Raw genomic sequence first — 19234 nt, forward strand, 5'->3', positions numbered from 1 at the left:
TGACAGGGTTACATATGAGAGGGGTGTTGCAGTCAGTTATCTAGGTAGGGCATAAACCTGCCTCCTGTCCAGTTTTATAGACTTGAAGTAAACCTTTATAACTTTATCAGTGTATCAATTCATGAGCAATAATGCTACAGGAAAATGAAGATATTTATGTTCTCTTCATTTTTATATTCTTATGATTCATGCTTTTATGTAGAAAAACAAAAACTGGCTTTGCCTGTATTACACTTGTTTCAGCTGAGTATTATTCCTGCCCCATCCTTCCAAGTAACTAATGTATCTACAGAATTTAATCTAAAGGAGCTAATCAAACAAAGTGATGTTATTTTGTACTTCATTGAATAAGTTGTCAGATAGACTATGGCGCTTTCAAAGAATTAATTCTAAATAAAGCATCACAATTACCAGCTTGTGAAAGGATTGCTCATTTGGGTTTAAGTCAGAGACAAATATAACAGATAATAATGGTATTCTAATTCTGGATTTGGAACCCTTCCCCCACAACCCTATATGTAAATGTCTATCCCAACATATATTATATTTTAATTAAATAATTGTGCTAAAATGTTAAATACTATTGTTTTCATTTAGCAACAGTTGCAAGCAGTGCATTCTTACTTTGTTCCATGGAAATTATTGTATAAACTGATTGAGGGGTTATTTTATAATAACAGTTTATTATAACAGTTTATAATAACAGTTTATATTAATAGTTTAGCATTTTCTTCACCTTATGCATCCTTTGTTCTTGTTGTCCATTAAAATACCAAATAAGCAATCAAATGTGCAGTGTGCAACAAGATTAATAGGTGCCATTCCGCTGACCATGGGCACAATTAAGATTTATAATAATAATAATAATAATAATAATAATAATAATAATAATAATTTATTATTTATACCCTGCCACTCTGGGCGGCTTCCAAAAAAAATATTAAAATACTGTAATACATCAAACATTAAAAGCTTCCCTAAACAGGGCTGCCTTCAGATGTCTTCTAAAAGTCTGGTAGTTGTTGTTCTCTTTGACATCTGGTGGGAGGGCGTTCCACAGGGAGGGCGCCACAACTGAGAAGGCCCTCTGCCTGGTTCCCTGTAACTTGGCTTCTCGCAGTGAGGGAACCGCCAGAAGGCCCTCAGTGCTGGACCTCAGTGTCCGGGTAGAATGACGGGGGTGGAGACGCTCCTTCAGATATACTGGACCGAGGCCGTTTAGGGCTTTAAAGGTCAGCACCAACACTTTGAATTGTGCTCGGAAACGTACTGGGAGCCAATGTAGGTCTTTCAAGACCGGTGTTATATGGTCTCGGCGGCCGCTCCCAGTCACCAGTCTAGCTGCTGCATTCTGGATTAGTTGTAGTTTCCGAGTCACCTTCAAAGCCCCACGTAGAGCGCATTGCAGTATTCCAAGCGGGAGATAACCAGAGCATGCACCACTCTGGCGAGGCAGTCCGCGGGCAGGTAGGGTCTCAGCCTACGTACCAGATGGAGCTGGTAAACAGCTGCCCTGGACACAGATTTGACCTGTGCCTCCATGGACAGCTGTGAGTCCAAAATGACTCCCAGACTGTGCACCTGGTCCTTCAGCGGGTTCAGGACCAGGGAATTCTCCACACCTGCCCGCCTCCTGTCCCCCCAAAACAGTACTTCTGTCTTGTCAGAAGTAACATACCAGTGAGTGATGAGAATTGTAACATAGCACAGAATTGGGAAGGGAAGAAGCATACCAGGTGCAGCACTGGGGGCATTTTGCCATCCTGAAGTCATTTGGAAATCAGCATCAAGTCATTTATTAGTGAGGGCAAAGAAAGATTGGGCTCCTTAGGCAGTCGGAGGATGAACTTGGGCTGTACACAATGATTGCATATCTGCATTTGAATTTCCACTCTACCCATAAGTTTATTTTTCTGAAGGAAAATGGATTTATTTATTATTCTTTACTTTCAGCCACTGAGCTCTCTGGATGGTGAACAAAATAGAGAATAAGGCTATAATCTAAAAACATACAATCAAGTCAATAAAAACGCAATAAGATACAATAGAAACAGAAGTCATCAGAAGCCATAGACCTTGTCCCATTGAAGTGTAATGCTTCTAGCTATGTTGTATTCCCTAGCATAGCTTAGTTTTGTAGTTGACTAGCTTGTTCCCTGTTTTGCTTACGGAGTCCATACACTTGTCACCATCACGATTACTCCTGTCTTCTCCATGTCTTGTTGGCCTGCTCACCATCCCCTCTTATCTCATCCCCTGCCTTTCTTTCATCCTTCCCACTCCTTCCATTTAACTGTCTTTGCTGCTGTACTCACCCCTCCATCTCATCTGTTCATTTCCCTCTATCCTTCTCCCTCATCTTTTGTGCTTAAAACGATCCAGGAGTAGTAGACTGACCTGTGTAGGCATCTGGAATATTTATTACAGAAGATCATATTCTAAGGGACCACCTGTATAAAGTGCAGTTAACAAACAATATGTAGATAATATTGCCTAAATTAAGTTTTGTTTTCCTAGACCCTTCTGAAATTGGCAGATTTTAAACTGCTGATTTTTCCTACTTCCATATAAGTCAAGATTTGTCATAGTAACTAAGATACATTCGTATATTCAAATAGTTTTCAGAAGAACTTGAGAGAGATCTCCAGCAAACATTCCTAGTTAGGATGAGGGAGATTTACTGTAACAATTTTTGTTAACCATTTTTGGAGATGAACATTTTGTGCTTTCAAAATCAAACTTCTGTTGTTCACAGCTAGAGAACTGATGTAACCTAATACTCATCTATGGTTGTTGGTTCACTTATTCCACATTCAGAATAGGCAGCCCTGATTGCATAATTTCTACATAGACCATGCAAATACAACATACGTCTTAATAGAGGACCATCACCATGGGTTTTTGAAGAAGTTCTTAATGACAATGAAGTGAAAATACGGGGTGCTATTCAACTTAAGTTTTACTCAGAGTAGAGTCATTGAAATTAATGAGCATTAATAATTTAGGTCAATTAATTTTAGTGGATCTTTGCCGAGTAAAATTTAGTTGAATACCACCCATGCAATACTACGTGCCTCTAATACTGGTTGTTTCAGAATTTTTAAGGCAGTTTAAATGGCATCCCTTTTAATGGCCTAGTTCACACATAACACTAGACCATAATTTAGTGTTGTGTAGCAGTCTTGGCCTCATGCATTCCAGCCCTCTCCTATCTTCTCTGCTGATGTAGTCACAAGGAGGAGATTGTAATCATCCACTTCCATTTTTAACTAATTGCCATTTGTCATGTCTTAACGTTCAGCTGTGGCTAATATTAATTACGTGGTTGGTGTTTTTTTAAAAAGGCAAGGATTGAAGTTGGTTTGTTTCAGTAAACCATAGTTAATGCTAATCACAGATTGTTCAGGCATAACAATTGACTATCTAAGTGAATGTTTTATTGATGTTTTTTATGATTTTATTGTCTAAATTATGTCAGTAAAGACTGAATGTATGGCTATTTTCAAAAGTCTTTAAGTAACATTTCAGTTGTAGGACTGTCTTGGCATTTAATTTCTGTTGTGATTTTTTTTAAAAAAAAGTTTCTCGGGCAAGCGGTATCTCTGCCCGTTTTGTTTCTCTGCCTCTGCCCACCACATGGCACATGGCTCTTGGAAGGTCGCCCAGGAGGGAATGATACTCTTGGACTGCAAAAGGTGACCCATCCCTGCCCTAAAGCTTTCTTTTGAAGAAAGCCTTATTAGACATTTTTGAACATATCTGAGACAAAATTATTTGCTTTCAGATCGACTTCAGGTGTTGACAGCTGTATGCTGAGGTATCAACTGGGCTGGAATTTCAAACAAACTTTAACAGGATTAAGAAATGCAACATAGAACAGGAATTTTAGCCACCTATTTCAGAACACTCTGTTCTGTAAGCATTACTATTTCTCTGTTGATCTGTAATATTATTGACACCCCTCCATTTTATGTTTGAGAAACTTAACAAATCTTGAATTTCTACTTGGAGAAATAACAGTATAGTAGTAAACTATAATTTTGAAAATTATACAGTGACAACTTTATGCTGAGCCAAGCTGCAAGCTAACTTGATGATTATTGAAATACAGTCTCCATAATGCAAGGCTTGCTTACCTAGTTATTTCTAACTATTAATCTCCTAAGTGTGTGCTAACTGAGCTGTGAATCTGGAAGTCACTGGTTTGAATCTCTCTTTATTAAGTGGCCTTAGGCAAGTCTCTCTTCTTTTTGCTATAGTTTTGGAGTGAAAGCTTAGCCTTAATACATATTTCAGTATAATCCAGTTGAATATCTTACACTACTCAGTATATTTATTGAACGTGGGAAGGATTTAGAAAGAGCAATGTCTATTATAATGTGATTTTGGGATCGGTGGCCTTGATTTTGGGATCAAGGCCATCACAGAGACTGGTGTTGATTTAGCTTGCAGATTAATGTGCTCAATTTGCTAATGAAAAGATTTTTATTGCAGCAACTTGCTCTACTAATTCATCTTGGGTTTTGTCTTTGAAGTCGAATGCCTTTGCTTTCCATCCCCTTTTCTCACCAATTTACTGGACTCCTCCAGAATTCACATGGTTTTCCTGCCATAGTTGCAGCTTCATTCCTGGTTGCAGTTAAAGCCATTTTACATATTAGAACGCATGGAAGATGTGCCCTATGCATGGTCCAAAAAGTAATGTGCAGGGTTTGCAATACTAGATCTGCAGCCAACACTTGAGGCTGGATGGAGTTCCTGATAGCAAATTAGGAACCATGCACAATATACTGAGGAAAGTAACAGATCAGTGTAAATCTTACAGTGGTACCTCGAGTTAAGAACTTAATTTGTTCCGGAGGTCCGTTCTTAACCTGAAACTGTTCTTAAGCTGAGGTACCACTTTAGCTAATGGGGCCTCCCGCTGCTGCTGCGCTGCCGCCGCACGATTTCTGTTCTCATCCTGAAGCAAAGTTCTTAACCCGAGGTACTATTTCTGGGTTAGTGGAGTCTGTAACCTGAAGCATCTGTAACCTGAAGCGTCTGTAACCCGAGGTACCACTGTATATATGAGGATTAACTAAATTTATCCCTTGCCCCTACTGTGCACCGTTGACAGAGGTCAGCCTTCCATCCGTTCCTAACAGGAAATAGTTGTTATCAAAGCAGATAGACAGCCCCAAACATCTTTCAGGTGAATAGGTGCATTGGACACATCCTGGCAGAATTGTGTGGGTGGCTTCTTTGTGGGGTGCCTGTGTTTCTGGGTTGCAGCTGCAGTTAATGCTAGTACTGTGCTTCCCTATTGTCAGCAAATCTTTAGAACATACTGCTTTTTAAAAGATCTAATAGCGCCATGCTTTTATTTACATCATTATCCCTGTCACCTCAGCCACAGTTAGCTATTATTGTGTGAACTCTTGTAGAAATGTCCTTGGCTGGATGAGACTAATGGCATTATAAATAAGCAGATTCTGGCTGTAGGCTTTTGACCTCAGATCAAGAAATAAACTGCTTGACCTTTAACTTGCTTTTTCTTGTTTCAAGCACAGTTTTTAATAAAATGAGCTCCTTGATGGACTAAACTCCATAAAATAAAACCATATTCTTCTTACAAGCAGCAAAGGAATGAACTAGAATGGAGATTTGGAAAGAAAGAAAAGGCTGCCTGTTACTTGAATCTATTAACAACTCAAAACAATCTGAGGCATGCACTAGTTAAATCTTAGAAAGTGCTACAGGCAACCCACCATTGCAATTGCCATAGAAAATTATTGTTAGTCGTTATGTTGATAGTTCACATTGTTGGAATTACTAGCAGATGGGAAAATAGATGACTCAGAAATACAGTATTAGCTATCCATATTTTTTAAATCAAAGGCCTCTAATAAAGCCTGTAGCATCTGTGAGATTCATTTAAACAGTTGCTAGGAAGAAATTGTGTTTGAAGCAAACAAAACACTGTCTATATAATTTGTTTCTTAGTGAATGTCTGTTTTGTTTAAAAATTGAAACACCAGTTATTTTGGAAATGTTAACTGATGCCTTCCATGTCTTCCATTTAATAACAGTATCTAATCTAAAATCAGAACATCGATTATTTGTGAATGTTGCTGAAATGGACTGGAGCTTCTGTGCATTCCTGCCATTGTTGTTTTAAGCAATAAGTGAGCAACATGTTAAAAACTATTCCTCAGTGACAATTGGTGTATTGATTGCCAATGTGATCCTATGCGCATGGTTACTCAGAGATCAATCCCACTGGATTCACTGAGGCTTACTTCCAAGTAAGTGTGTTTCAAGACTGCAAACAAAGAGGTTCAAACAATTTCTGGGCTCTGCCTCCCAGTATCTTTATGTTGGTTGGACTGAATGAATCAAATCAAAAAGTTGTAGGATTGACGAGAATTAACCAGTATTTGTGTTGCTGGAGATGGCAATTGCTTTGCTTTGATTCATAGCTGTCTAACTCAAAATTGATCTGATTTCTTACTTGGTAACTAGCCACATCTAATCAAACGGTATTTTATATCATAGAGAATGCCTTGCTTCCTTTGAAGTAAAAGTATAACATACCGTATTTTTCGCTCGATAACACACACCCGACCATAACACGCATGTAGTTTTTAGAGGAGGAAAACAAGAAAAAAAATATTCTAAACGAAACAGTGGATGTATGATTTTTGTGGTTCATGCTGTGGCCACAGACATGTGATCTGACAGTGAGTTTGGGGTAGCCCAAAGCAAAAATCCTGAGGATCCATGTGGATCCATGTTTGTAACCATGTTTTTGCACCACTGCAGCCCCAGGTAACAGTGGGTGCGTGATTTTTTTGGTGCAAACTGTAGCCATGGATATGCTATGTGATCTGATGGTGAATTTGGGATGACCCAGTGCAAAAATCCTGAGGATCCATGTGGATCCATGTTTGTAACCATGTTTTTGCACCACTGCAGCCCCAGGTAACAGTGGGTGCGTGATTTTTTTGGTGCAAACTGTAGCCATGGACATGCTATGTGATCTGATGGTGAATTTGGGGTGACCCAGTGCAAAAATCCTGAGGATCCATGTGGATCTGTGCTTTGTAACCACGTTTTAAGTGGGGAGGGAAGGAAAAGCACTCAAGGGACAAGGAGCACGCATGGAGCAGGCTCTGCTTCTCTCCCTCCCCCCCCCCCCCCTTAGCGAGCTGAAAAACTTTGCTGGAGGGACAGAGAGCCTGCTTGCTTTAAAGGAGCCTACCGGACAAGAGCCGCTTACATGAGTGTAAGCGGCTCCTGTCCGCTTTGCTCCTTTAAAGCAAGCAGGTTCTGCTTCTATCCCCCCCCCCCTTAGCGAGCTGAAAATCTTTCCTGCTATTTCCAGCAAAGCGGGAGAAGAGCCGCTGAGTGGGGAGGAGGGAGAGAAGCAGAACCTGCTTGCTTTAAAGGAGCCAACCGGACAGGAGCCGCTTACACTCGTGTAAGCGGCTCCTCTCCCCTCCCGCTTTGCTCCTTTAAAGAAGCAGGCACTCTGTCCCTCTCTCCTCCCCATTCAGCAGCTCTTCTCCCTCTGGAAACCACGGAGGAGGGAAGCATTCGCTCCGTAACATGCACAGACATTTCCCCTTACTTTCTAGGAGGAAAAAAAACGTGTGTTATGGAGCGAAAACTACGGTACTCAGATTTTAATAAGAAATTTCTCAAAAGTTTTGTAATAAAGATGCAGTGCAAAAGACCTCAATACTTGTTTGCATGCTGGGAAGGGTGAATACCCAACCTTCTGCCTAACTGACCAGAAAGAAATGTCATCTTAGAGTTAAAGAACTTTCTTTAACAAGGCATTCATAAGTGGGTTCAAAATATATAGATAAAACTAGTAGCACTATGGACATTTTATTTCCTGATCTGATCCAAGCTGATCCAAAAATAGGAGTTGCACCAATTTTTCTTCAGTACATTTTACTAATCTCTGGAAGAGTGAACTGCCTCTCTAACTCAGCATTTATTTATTTATTCCCCCCCCCCCCTTTCTTTCCCTGGAAATTGGCTGTAACATGGATGAATAGAGGCAAATAGTATACAACTCCAATCAGAGTCTACTTAATTTATCACTGACTAGTTATTACAGCCCCCCCTTTTTTTCTATGAGACCATGCTAACCACCTTGTATATAAAACTTTAAAACCCAATCCTAGCTGAATTCTGGATGACTTTAGCTTTGTTTGGTTAAAGCTATGATGGTAAGTAAAAAACTATTCTGATATGCTGAGATGGTATACAACTGTTACGTTTTCTAACTACCTAGACAAATGTCCTAAACTTGAATAATTTGTTCAAGGTTTTGAATGTTTTTCAGACACGGAAGCTTTGGCAACCATTATGTGCTGAACAAGGGAACTGTGGGATCCAATCCCCATTCAGCCATGAAACTCACTTAGTGTCTTGGCCTTAACATAACTTTCAGGATAGTTTTGAGGATGAGGTAAAGGTAAAGGGACCCCTGACTGTTAGGTCCAGTCATGACCGACTCTGGGGTTGCAGCGCTCATCTTGCTTTATTGGCCAAGGGAGCCAGCGTACAGCTTCCGGGTCATGTGGCTAGCATGACTAAGCTGCTTCTGGCGAACCAGAGCAGCGCACGGAAATGCCGTTTACCTTCCCGCCGGAGCGGTACCTATTTATCTACTTGCACTTTGACGTGCTTTCGAACTGCTAGGTTGGCAGGAGCAGGGGCTGAGCAATGGGAGCTCACCCCGTTCCAGGGATTCGAACTGCCGTCCTTCTGATCGGCAAGCCCTAGGCTCTGTGGTTTAGACCATAGCGCTACCCGCTGTGGATGAAATGAAGACCTAATGGGATGTTGTGCTAGCCATGACTACTACCAAATCCCACATCTACCTAGTAATGTCTATCAATATAAAATCATGACAAAAACATAATTATGTTCCAGCATTTCCCTATCATCTTCCCAGTTCATTGGCTGTTGCTTGCAGATGGCAGATAAATTAAGAATGTGTTGATGTAACTTCACGTGCTTTCTCTGCTAGAGGCTACCAGGGAGATGCTAGTTGGTATCACCTTCCTAATAGTGTTTTGCAGAAGAAACAAGTTGGCTCTTGAAGGCAGGGCAAATTGGATCATTTAGATAATGAAGAGATTTCTGCTTATAAGCAAAGGTTATTACTGTTAAGTATATTGTAATTTTAATATCATTCAACTCTTCCATTGGGGTTCCAGGCATGGAAATTTCTTTAAATAGTTTGCATATAAGATGCAATATTTAATTCATAACTTGGTTTGTTTCATGTAAGTAATTAATTGACTACCGTCTCATTGTGCTGGAAGGGGCAACATATAGAAGGCAGGATTGTTGCAAGATGCAAAATAGATGGTGAAAATGGGGATCACAGTGCTATTCTTAAATACAATATTCAGCCAACCTCTCAACTGTGGATAATTCTGTTCATTTTAAATTTTAGAATCCTGTGTTCGTTATCACAAGAAAAAAATGCAGTACCGGGGATGGGTTTTTCATGAGCAGTGTCTTGGGAAATTTTCAAACCATGTCAGGATGAGTTGGGGTATATTGCTCTACTTGGAATCTAACATTTTTTAAATGTCATTTTTAACAATCTGCTCTTGGCTATGGAGCTCCATGTTTAATTTCATAAATCCATTGCTGCTGTTAACAAAACAGTCTATCTGTGTGCATCACATTGTGCCACTTTTCACTCAAATGTTGGCTTCCCTTGTGTTTTCGTTCTGCCCACCTCCCTGGCACTTGAATACTACAAGCGTTGCTTTGGAGGGTTTTTTGAAAACACATATTGCTGATTCCAAATAGGAAAATGACTCATTTCCACAATTCTGTCTCTTCCCAGCTAGCATTTACTTTCAAAACGTGCGGCATTAATATTATGAACTACACTAGTTAGCTTCCAGCAACAAATGACAAATGAATGTTTATGTAATTTCCCCTTTCTCTACCCTTTAATGCAGAAGAAGGAGAAACAGTAGTGGCCCTAAAGGAAAGCATCTGCTTTATAAAAGCAGCAGGAGAGAGACCAGAAACGGCCATCAGCTATATCAAGGGAAGTTACCTATTTAGGCCACAGACCATTTTAACCAGAAAATAGTAATGTCTGTCCTTCTGCAGATTTTGAAAAAGGGGAGCAAATAAGCATGTAATATAATGATCTTCTAGGGACTGCCATTGAAGGCAAAATGAGATGAACCTTAACTAGGTGGACTTGGTCGCTGTAACCCAAAGAACATGCACGTGGGGGAAGACCGCTGCCTAAATTTAGTGTGCTGTCTGCAGATAAGACCAAAAAAAAGTTCTGATGGGAGGTACACAAAAGCCTTGCAGGCCTATGTGCAAGATTTACATGTCTTCTTACAGAATAGTACTGAACATTGCTCTGTGCTGTGCTTGCTGTTTTCTTCACATTGGCCAGTAGTTTACATTGCCCTACCACTGGATTATTGGATTGTGGACTTTCAGTCCTGAAAAATATTGAAAGGGAAAATGGTTTCATAGCTGGGATAGGTAGCACCAAGTGCTGTTGTCTGATTTAGAAAGATACATGGGTCTGTGTGAGTTGTTGTGGTTAGTCAGGTTTTTAAAAAAGCTATAAAAATGTCATTTAAAGAACTTTTCTATTTCCCGCGGCCTTCACAGGAAGAGAATGCTTCTACACTCTCTTCTTGTAGCAGAAGTTGATAGCCCTAGGAGATTCTCAACAGCAATTTCATTGTTTCAATTGATATTTTACAAAAACAAAGGACTTTTTGGCATTCCAGAATTGTTTTCTAGTGTAACAACATAATTAAAGTATGATATGTGTTTTCAATTTTGTAGACAAAGGATATTTTTGGACTACAGAGTAGCTTCACCAGGAAATTGTTTTTATCTGATGAAGCAATGGCGTATTCGATGCCAGAGAGTTTTGTTCTGCAGGAAACAGAGTTTCTGTTTAATCCTTCCTAAGTAATCATGACGAAAATAATCAAATCAATAGCTTTAGCCTACCCTTCCCAAGCTGAACCAAGGGTTTTATGGGTTTTTATTTGTAGCTTTTACTTAATTAATAGCAAACGGAAAGTGGAAGCGAATGAGCTATGAGCTTGAATGTTTTAATAAATGTTTGTACATTTTCTGCATGAGAGCCTTTAGTAAAGTCGATTTGTTCGTGCATTCTGCTCAATCCTTTATTCATGGAAGGTTGTCGTTTCTGAGAGTGCCTGTTAACAATAACATTGTTTCAGGTGTACACACACATGTATGCACACACACACACACACACACACACACACACATGTGCACATCAAGCCAAAAAACATTCTGTTGAGGCAAAGCACATATTTTGACTGGCCCTTTGAAATGAGGTATGCACAAATCAAAGCATGAACATTAGCTATTTTTTATTTCTATCTACCCAATGTTGTGGGTGGGTGGTTCTCAAGTCCAGGAATTGGGAAGTTGGCCTATCCTGGGTGGTGTTTTACTTCCCCTGAAGGAACAGGTTATACATCGCTTGGGGGTTCTTAAAAGGAAACACAACCATCCTTGGTGGTGAGGAATGCCTATGCTCAGTTCCTGCAATGCCCTCTATGTTGGGCAACCCTTGAAGAATATCTAGAAGTTGCAGCTTATGCCGAATGCCGCTTATTGACTATTAAGTAAAGCAGCTAAATGGGGTCATATAACACTGATCCTTAAAACACTGCACTGGCTCCCTGTCTGTGATCGGTGTTCATGGTGTAGGTATTAGTACACAAAGCCCTTCATGGCTCAGGATCCAAGAACTTGAACGATCACCTTCCCAGCCTGTGCTTTGCGATTGACTGGGTAGGTCCCACATGTGCTCCTACCAACAGGAGTGGCCCATGATGTGGTGACTAAAGACAGGACCTTCTCAGAGGTCAAAAACAGCACTGCAATCCCTGGGGAAGGGTGATCCTTCTACATGCTGCTAAGTTTCGGTTGTCAACTGAAAACATTTTTGTTCACCCTGACTTTGGGGACATGAGTTTTGCCCCGGGTCTTAACTAGCATTATTGTCGAACCTCTATATAATGTTATTATTTTAGCTGTTCTGTTTTAAAATATTTTAATCATTGTGTACTACAGTTGTTCATGTCATATTGTTACCCCTCCTCTCTTGACATGTCCCTGATATGGCTCGTTTTGGCCCTTTTCATTGTAGTAGGCATAGACTGGTGAATCTCTGGAAATGCGCCAGGAGTGCCTGCCAGTGGCAAATTTCCGAGATCTACTGGGTAGGGTACTTGTACCCAATCCTAAAGCACTCTTGTGTACATTGCTGTACTACAGGACCACATGGTATTTTGCTTGCCCAACACTCATGGTTCTTGTGAATCTGTATGCTGCAGATGACAATAGAAGTAAAGGTTGAAGATAATATTTATATCCTCAACAGAAAGAGGTTCGACTTTGATGATGGAAAAATACACTGAATTCAATATTGATTCACAACCAGGTCAATTCAGATACCATGCTTTTATTCATTTGCTTCTTTCTTAGGCCCATGTGTTCAAAATGTCAGGGAATTTACTGCAAAATCAAACTTTTGTTGTTTTTCCCCCATATAAGGGTATGATTTTGTCTTGATTCTTTTAGATGGTTTGTTTCCCCTAAAATAGACAAAATTTTACCACCAGTGAAACTTGATTGGCATGCCTGCACACACAGCAACAGCTCTGACGGATGATGTAATAAATATGAACCCCAGGGTTCATTTCCCGTTTGGAAACTGTACTATTTCCTGCAAGTACAGGTGGAGGAGCCCCCACTTAAAGCACCCCCCCACTTGCTGGCAAGAATCCCGCTTCAACCTTCACTGCAGCTAGCCGGCATGCAAATAAGCCATTTCTTTGCAAATAGCCCTCGTTATTATTAATGTTTGGATAGCTCCTGAGAAATTAATCAAGCACTCCTTTTGCAAAAATGCTAATGTACTACTGCCCTGAGAGGAAGGAAGTTGATTTTAACAGTCTCCTTTTTCTGAATCCAGACCATTGTTTTTAGGCAGTGTTGATCATCCAAGGCAACTTGCCTTGAGTAGGTGCAACAGTGACCCAGTGAAGGATCTGAATTTTTGTCAGAAGGCCCATATGAGCATGTTGAAAATAGCTTGCTGTTTCTGTATAGCAGTGAGTAGACCATTCCCTGCTAACAAAGATAATAGGAAACAAATTAGGAGTAAGGCAAGAGTAAATAGTTGCTTTCTGCATCACAATAAAGTTAGAAGTTCCTGCCTCCTAACATACGGAGCTGCCTTAGGGCCAAACTAGGCATGACAAGCTCCCAAATTTTTAGATAGCATGTGAACCTAACCCAGAAGCTGAACTGTTGTTTGTACACTATCAACAAACCGCAGTATGAAACCATGGTTTGTTGTTGGTTAACAAACCTTGGTTTGTTCCAACTGAGATTTAGGGTAAACTCAAAACCCTTACTTAACCATGCTTTGTTTGAGCACCCCATCCCATATACCAGGGATGTCCAACCGGTCGACTGCGATCGACAGGTCGATCCCCGGGTGATATTGGTTGATCGCGGTCAACCGCTGCTCATTTCCAGTCCTGCCCCCTTGCTGTGTCGTTCATTCGTGCAGGATCACAAAAATTGCTGCCCTGCTCTTTTTTTGGTGAGCATTATTCGGTGTTCCCGTTATCAAATTAGGACTGCAAATTTGGCACCCCCCAAACGGTAAATAACTTTGATGTGCCCCCTTAAAAAAAGCTCACAACTTTGACCTGCCCCCCCACTGCCATTTCCCCCTCCCTGGGAGTAGATCGCAGTCTCTTGGGAGTTGGATGTCCCTGCCATATACTCATGAAACTACAAAGGCTCGAGGTGAGAGAAACTGCAAACCAAACCAAATGGCAAAAAAGCCATGGTTTGTTTGATCTACTGTAGGACAACTTGTGGTTAACTCATGGTTTGTTAACCATTAAACTATATGAAAACTGGAGCTAAAAACAAGCTAAGATACAGGGGAACCTCATAGGCTCATATGTTGTTAAGTTTTAGGTTATTTGTTATGCATTTTGCTGCATTGTGCACAGCTATTGCTCAGTCTTACCCTTATTTTATTTATTGCTCAGTCTTACTCTTATTTTAAATAAGCTTTATGACTTTTGTTTTTGTTTTCCTATCTGGATAGCTGAAAAACCTGAGTTTGGAAGAGCTGCAGATGAGGTTAAAAGCTTTGGATCCAATGATGGAACGAGAAATTGAAGAACTTCGTCAAAGATACACAGCCAAGAGGCAGCCGATTCTGGATGCTATGGATGCAAAAAAACGAAGGCAACAGAACTTCTGATCTTCCTACATTGCAAGATAATGCAGCAAAGCGAAGTGGACACTGGTGAAAACTGTACATAACTACAAGTCTTGAAAATTTGCGACTTTGAGCTCCACAACAACTTAAGCTGAAGTCCTTAAAGAAGGCACATTGTATGTTTGGCAGCCTGAATGAAAACCCTGTCCTATTTTTATGTTTTAATACAATAGAAATTTCACATTCCACTTCCTGATATTTTACTTGGCTATGTTGCAGTAATGATGTGTGTTGTGTTGTACAATAAGGAGTAGTGTCTAGTTCCTGGTAAGACCTAAAACTATCTCCTAATTGCACAATAATGCAGGGCCTTAAGTTGCAATATATTTTCCTCCATTTAAAAGCATATTTATTGTGTACACGTAGGTGATCTTATTTATTTTTATGCTTGGTGCTTCTTAGCTATAAATAGTGATTGCAGATACTAATAGTGGAAGCCGTGATAGAGTAAGTAAAATGTATGTGTGCGGCCACACTCTAAACAAAAGTTACAGCTATATATTAAGATCCGGCTCAGGTTTCGAGTGTTAGCTCTACTTGGCTTGTAAGTGCACACTTGGGATTCCTGGTTTTGTTTTTGCTTCTTCTTTTCTTTGAGCTTGAAGTTCATGCGTTTTAAGCACTGTGGAGATTTTGGGGGGTTAGTGATAACACTGGCAGTGCTAGAGAAAATGCTCACATAGGAACATAGGGCACAATCCACTAAAAGGTTTTCCTGTGCAATTTTTTTTTTATATGAATGGGACTTATGCACTCTTAAACAACTTCCATTCATCACCCAAAGATTTGAATATGAAACGTCCCCAGCAGGTTTCCCCCTAAGCTTGCCACTTTCGCTTTTTGTTGAAAAGGATCCTACAAAATAAGGGACAAGTGCCTAGGTAGTTTTCTCTCTCTCTCTGTCTCTCTCTCTCTCTCTCCCCCCCCCCCCCCGCCAACATTATGCAGGAAAAATTCAGGTCACTCATTCTTGTTTCACATTTTTGCCTGCCTTTGCTTTTCATTTACAAACGCTATTTTAATATCCTACTTGGTTCCACAGTTTTTTTAAAAAAATACTGTTACACTAAATGGACCATTTTGAACCCTTTCTTATTTTTTCAATATCCTCACTCATTTTTTCCTCCTTGTATTGGAAATATTTTTATTATAAACATACGTTAAGAAACACTAATTGAAAAGCCAAAGAAAATTATTTTGGTCCATAGCTACAAGCATGCACAGGTGGCTTCCCCCCCTTAGTATTTCTCCTTTTTGGCAGCTTTTCACGACAAATGCCAAAGCCATTTAAAAAAAAAAACTGCTTAGTTTTAAAATGCATTTTGCATTTTGCTGTTCAAGCAAAGGAAATAGCTGTGGGAAAACTCCCAGGCAAGTATGTGTCTTACAGCGCAATCCTATCCATGTCTACTCAGAAGTAAGTCCCATTGAGTTCAGTGGGTCTTAATCCCATGGAAGTGGTCATAGGGTTGTGGCCTTAATTACCTTGCTGCATTGTGAGCAATAAATAGGAATCCTAATTTAATAATCCCCCTAAGGAGACAGAGCATATCAGTACCTTTTAAATATCCTAACTGCATATATGCAGTTGTATTTTCTTATAAGAAATACATTTTCTGTAGGGAAGTACCACTGTGAGAAAAATGCAGTATCCTAAGAGACAGGTAGCCTTTCATAACAGTGTGTGTGTGACGATAAAAAGCACAGCAAAATTCCTGTAACTGTTAGGCAATCTGGCTTTTGCAAAGTAACAGGTTTGCTACCAGCACAGGTACTGCAGCCCTGTTGTCTGGGGTTTTCTTGGAACAGTGCAACCTCAACGGGTTTTGCTTAGTGCAAGTAGAGCCCTAGTCCAACATCCTGTTTCTCTCAGTGGCCAACCATATGCCCATTAGACACCCACAAGCGAGGTCAACTGCAACTGGCTTCTCTGCCTCTGATTCTGGAGACAGCATCTAGCCATCATGATTGGTAGCCATTGACAGCCTTACCCTCCTATCAGTTTGTCAAAGCTCCTTTTGAAGCCATCTAAGGTGGTAGCATCACCACATCTCATAGCTGGCGAATTCCATAGTTTAACCATGGGCTTTGTGAAGAAGCACTTCTCATGTAACCCACATGTGTGAGGTCCCATAGCAGCTAGAGTTTTCACTGTGGCAGCAGGAGCTTTTCTTAGCCAGCCAGGAAACCAGGCTGTTTGCCTCTTAATAAGTTGCTATTACTTTTTTCAGTCCTTGATTTGTGCTTATATACGGTAGGGGAGAAGTATCCTATTGCAATCAGTATAGTAAGCTCCTTCTGTACAACTGTGCAATCCATTTCATAAGTCATTGTACAATTACTTTCATATTGATCACAGGTTTATTTCATCTTGACTTTTCCCCCTGACTAACAATTAATGTAGCTGTAGTGTTTCTATACCTCCCGGAACATTTGCTATAATTGACAATGACTTGTACACAGTGCTGGTAAAGATTTTAATAGTGACCACTATGTAGATATTATTCTGCAAATATTTCTGGGCTTTACACCAGATGCTCCATATGTACCGTGCAAACCATACAGCACACATGACAGTACAAACCATACAGCACACATTCCGAAAAGCCTTTAAGCAGTCAAAAGAAATGATCAGCAGAGAGAGAGAGACCATATCTTTAAGTTTCAGCTGAGTATGATCTTAACACATGCTCTGTGTACCTGTCCTTAAAATAATATAATATAATTTATATTCTCCTGAAATGCTCTTGCAAACCCTGAACTGCTTTTGTGAAGGAGGCGGGGAAAGTTGTGGTTGCAAACCTTGATTGGAATAGATACCTTGATTGGAAATGTGCGCTCCTGGTATGCCACTATTTTTCATCACATCAGAGCTGTTGTGATGTTCTGTGAAAGTATAGTTGGTCATTTAGTTGTAAATCAGATTTCTAAAACCTTTTGTTAAATAAAATACAGATTTGTTGTTAATTATAGGTAATTACGGCATGACTTCCAGAACCGTTCTTTTTATACGCTTTATAATAATCTACAGTAAAGAAGAATCATGCACACTGCTTCATTGGCAGTATGATCATCCTCCACTATAGCAGCTAGCATGTGGTTGCAACATCCTGTATGAGATGAACAGTGCAGAGCTGCACAGATATATTTACAGTAAAGAATAATTCCTTGATGCAGCTCCTAGCTAATGCATGGCTGTACAAAAGCTAGGAGGCTGTGGGCATTGGGAATGGAATGCATGGGTCCAGTTGTGCTTCTGCCCTGAGAAAGGCTTTTCCATACTGAAATAGCAGCACTATTTATTGCTTCTGCTTTAGTTCCGTGAGAACCCCCGCCACTAACAGCAAGATACTTGTCCTCCACTGGGTTTACTAAAAAGGTGAGTGCCTCTGTTACTCGGCATCATTATATCAAGGGGTGTCAAGAGAGGCCCCCATCAGTTTTTCAGAGCAGCACCAAAGTCTTAAAGTTTTTAATGAATTTATAAGTCACACCTTTTTCAATTAAGCAAAGTGAATTACTAAAAAGATCAGCCTTTTCTTCCTCTGGTGTGCCTTATGCATAATTGACTTTGACCAATAGGACATTCTCTGACTTCCTCGCTTGATGTTGCTTTGATCACTGTTGCACATTGTAACCCGGAAAGACAGTATTAAAGAACCAGTGAGCAGGTCAATACACATGCAAAGAATCTGTAAAATCTATGTTCACATACTGGCCCATTTTGAATGTACAAAGATCTGCATAATAAACAAACATAGTACTGCCTTATATTGCCCCTTTGTTCCTCGCTTTTCAGCATTCCTTGATTAATCCAGGAAGTTAACCATAGTTTCTTGCTCTGTCCAGTTTGAGAACATATGATTTCCAGGCTTGGAACAAGCCAGTATGTTAAATCTACTACAAACTGTGGTTTCAGATCATGACTTGTTCCAAACCAGTTAACTATAGATTCTCAGTTTGGAAATAATGGGACTGAGTTTCATGGAAGACTTCTCAGGTTAATCATGGTGTACCAAAGAAGGAATGGGAGATATGAAGATGGAATATGCAAGCATAGGGCTTGTGTATACATCACAGTTTATGAAGCGAGGATATATATGTCCACACTCAACCACTCAGTTTCACAATAGCCTTTTCCTCCAGAAAGATGGAACTGAATTGAATCTCTCAGTTTTATTTTATTTTGTTAAACTAAACTACAGTTAATACACCTTTAAATCAGACTGCAAAGTGGCACACAAAACATGCCATTGGAATTGTATATGTACAGAAATGAATATAGCAACTTTGAAATGTTGTTTATTGGATCAAACAACAAGCTATGTGCTACAAACTGAATTTGGGGTTAGAATTTATATGCAATTGGCCTTTTATTAGTTCATATTTATTAATATTTACTGAATCATATACTATTAATGTCCTTAACTTTTATTTCCACTGAAGACATACATATTTGGTAAAGTATTTATTTTACTAAAACTTGCAATAAATCTAGTAGAGTTGATTATTATTAACTTTAGTGAAATTTTAACCCAGCTTGGTTTATGGTTTGTTTCCTGTCTTGTATATAAAAGTTTTAAAGTACAATTGCCCTAAACTCTGGAAAAAACAATTGTTTGTTACCAAACATTTTGAATAAAAGTTATTTTCCATCTATGCCTCAATTTGTCATACTATTCATTCTAGCTTTGCTAGGTTGCATTTCTAAACTCACTTACTAGATAATGTCCTACTGAACTTGGAGGGGGTTTACTTTTGAGTAACTATGCCTAGGATTGTGGCTACAGTCTTCAGCAGTCTTCCACTCATGTATGTATATGTGTGTGTGTGTGTGTGTGTGTGTGTGTGTGTGTCTTGGAATTAACACACTCTGTTGTCTCT

At 39.8% G+C, this 19234-nt stretch overlaps 1 protein-coding gene across 1 annotated transcript in view; it reads left to right on the top strand.

Annotated features, from left to right (window-relative positions):
- The window catches only part of STK3 (serine/threonine kinase 3), a 107404-nt gene extending 88395 nt beyond the window's left edge, over positions 1-19009 (top strand). The window contains exon 11 of the mRNA XM_081013868.1: positions 14174-19009. Within this exon, the coding sequence (XP_080869994.1) occupies positions 14174-14332 (159 nt within the window). The 3' untranslated portion in view covers positions 14333-19009. The remainder of the gene's footprint in view (positions 1-14173) is intronic.
- The last annotated feature ends 225 nt before the right edge of the window (positions 19010-19234 follow it).

Source organism: Podarcis pityusensis, assembly GCF_964106645.2.
Source record: "Podarcis pityusensis genome assembly, chromosome: 7".
Classification (NCBI taxonomy): domain Eukaryota; kingdom Metazoa; phylum Chordata; class Lepidosauria; order Squamata; family Lacertidae; genus Podarcis; species Podarcis pityusensis.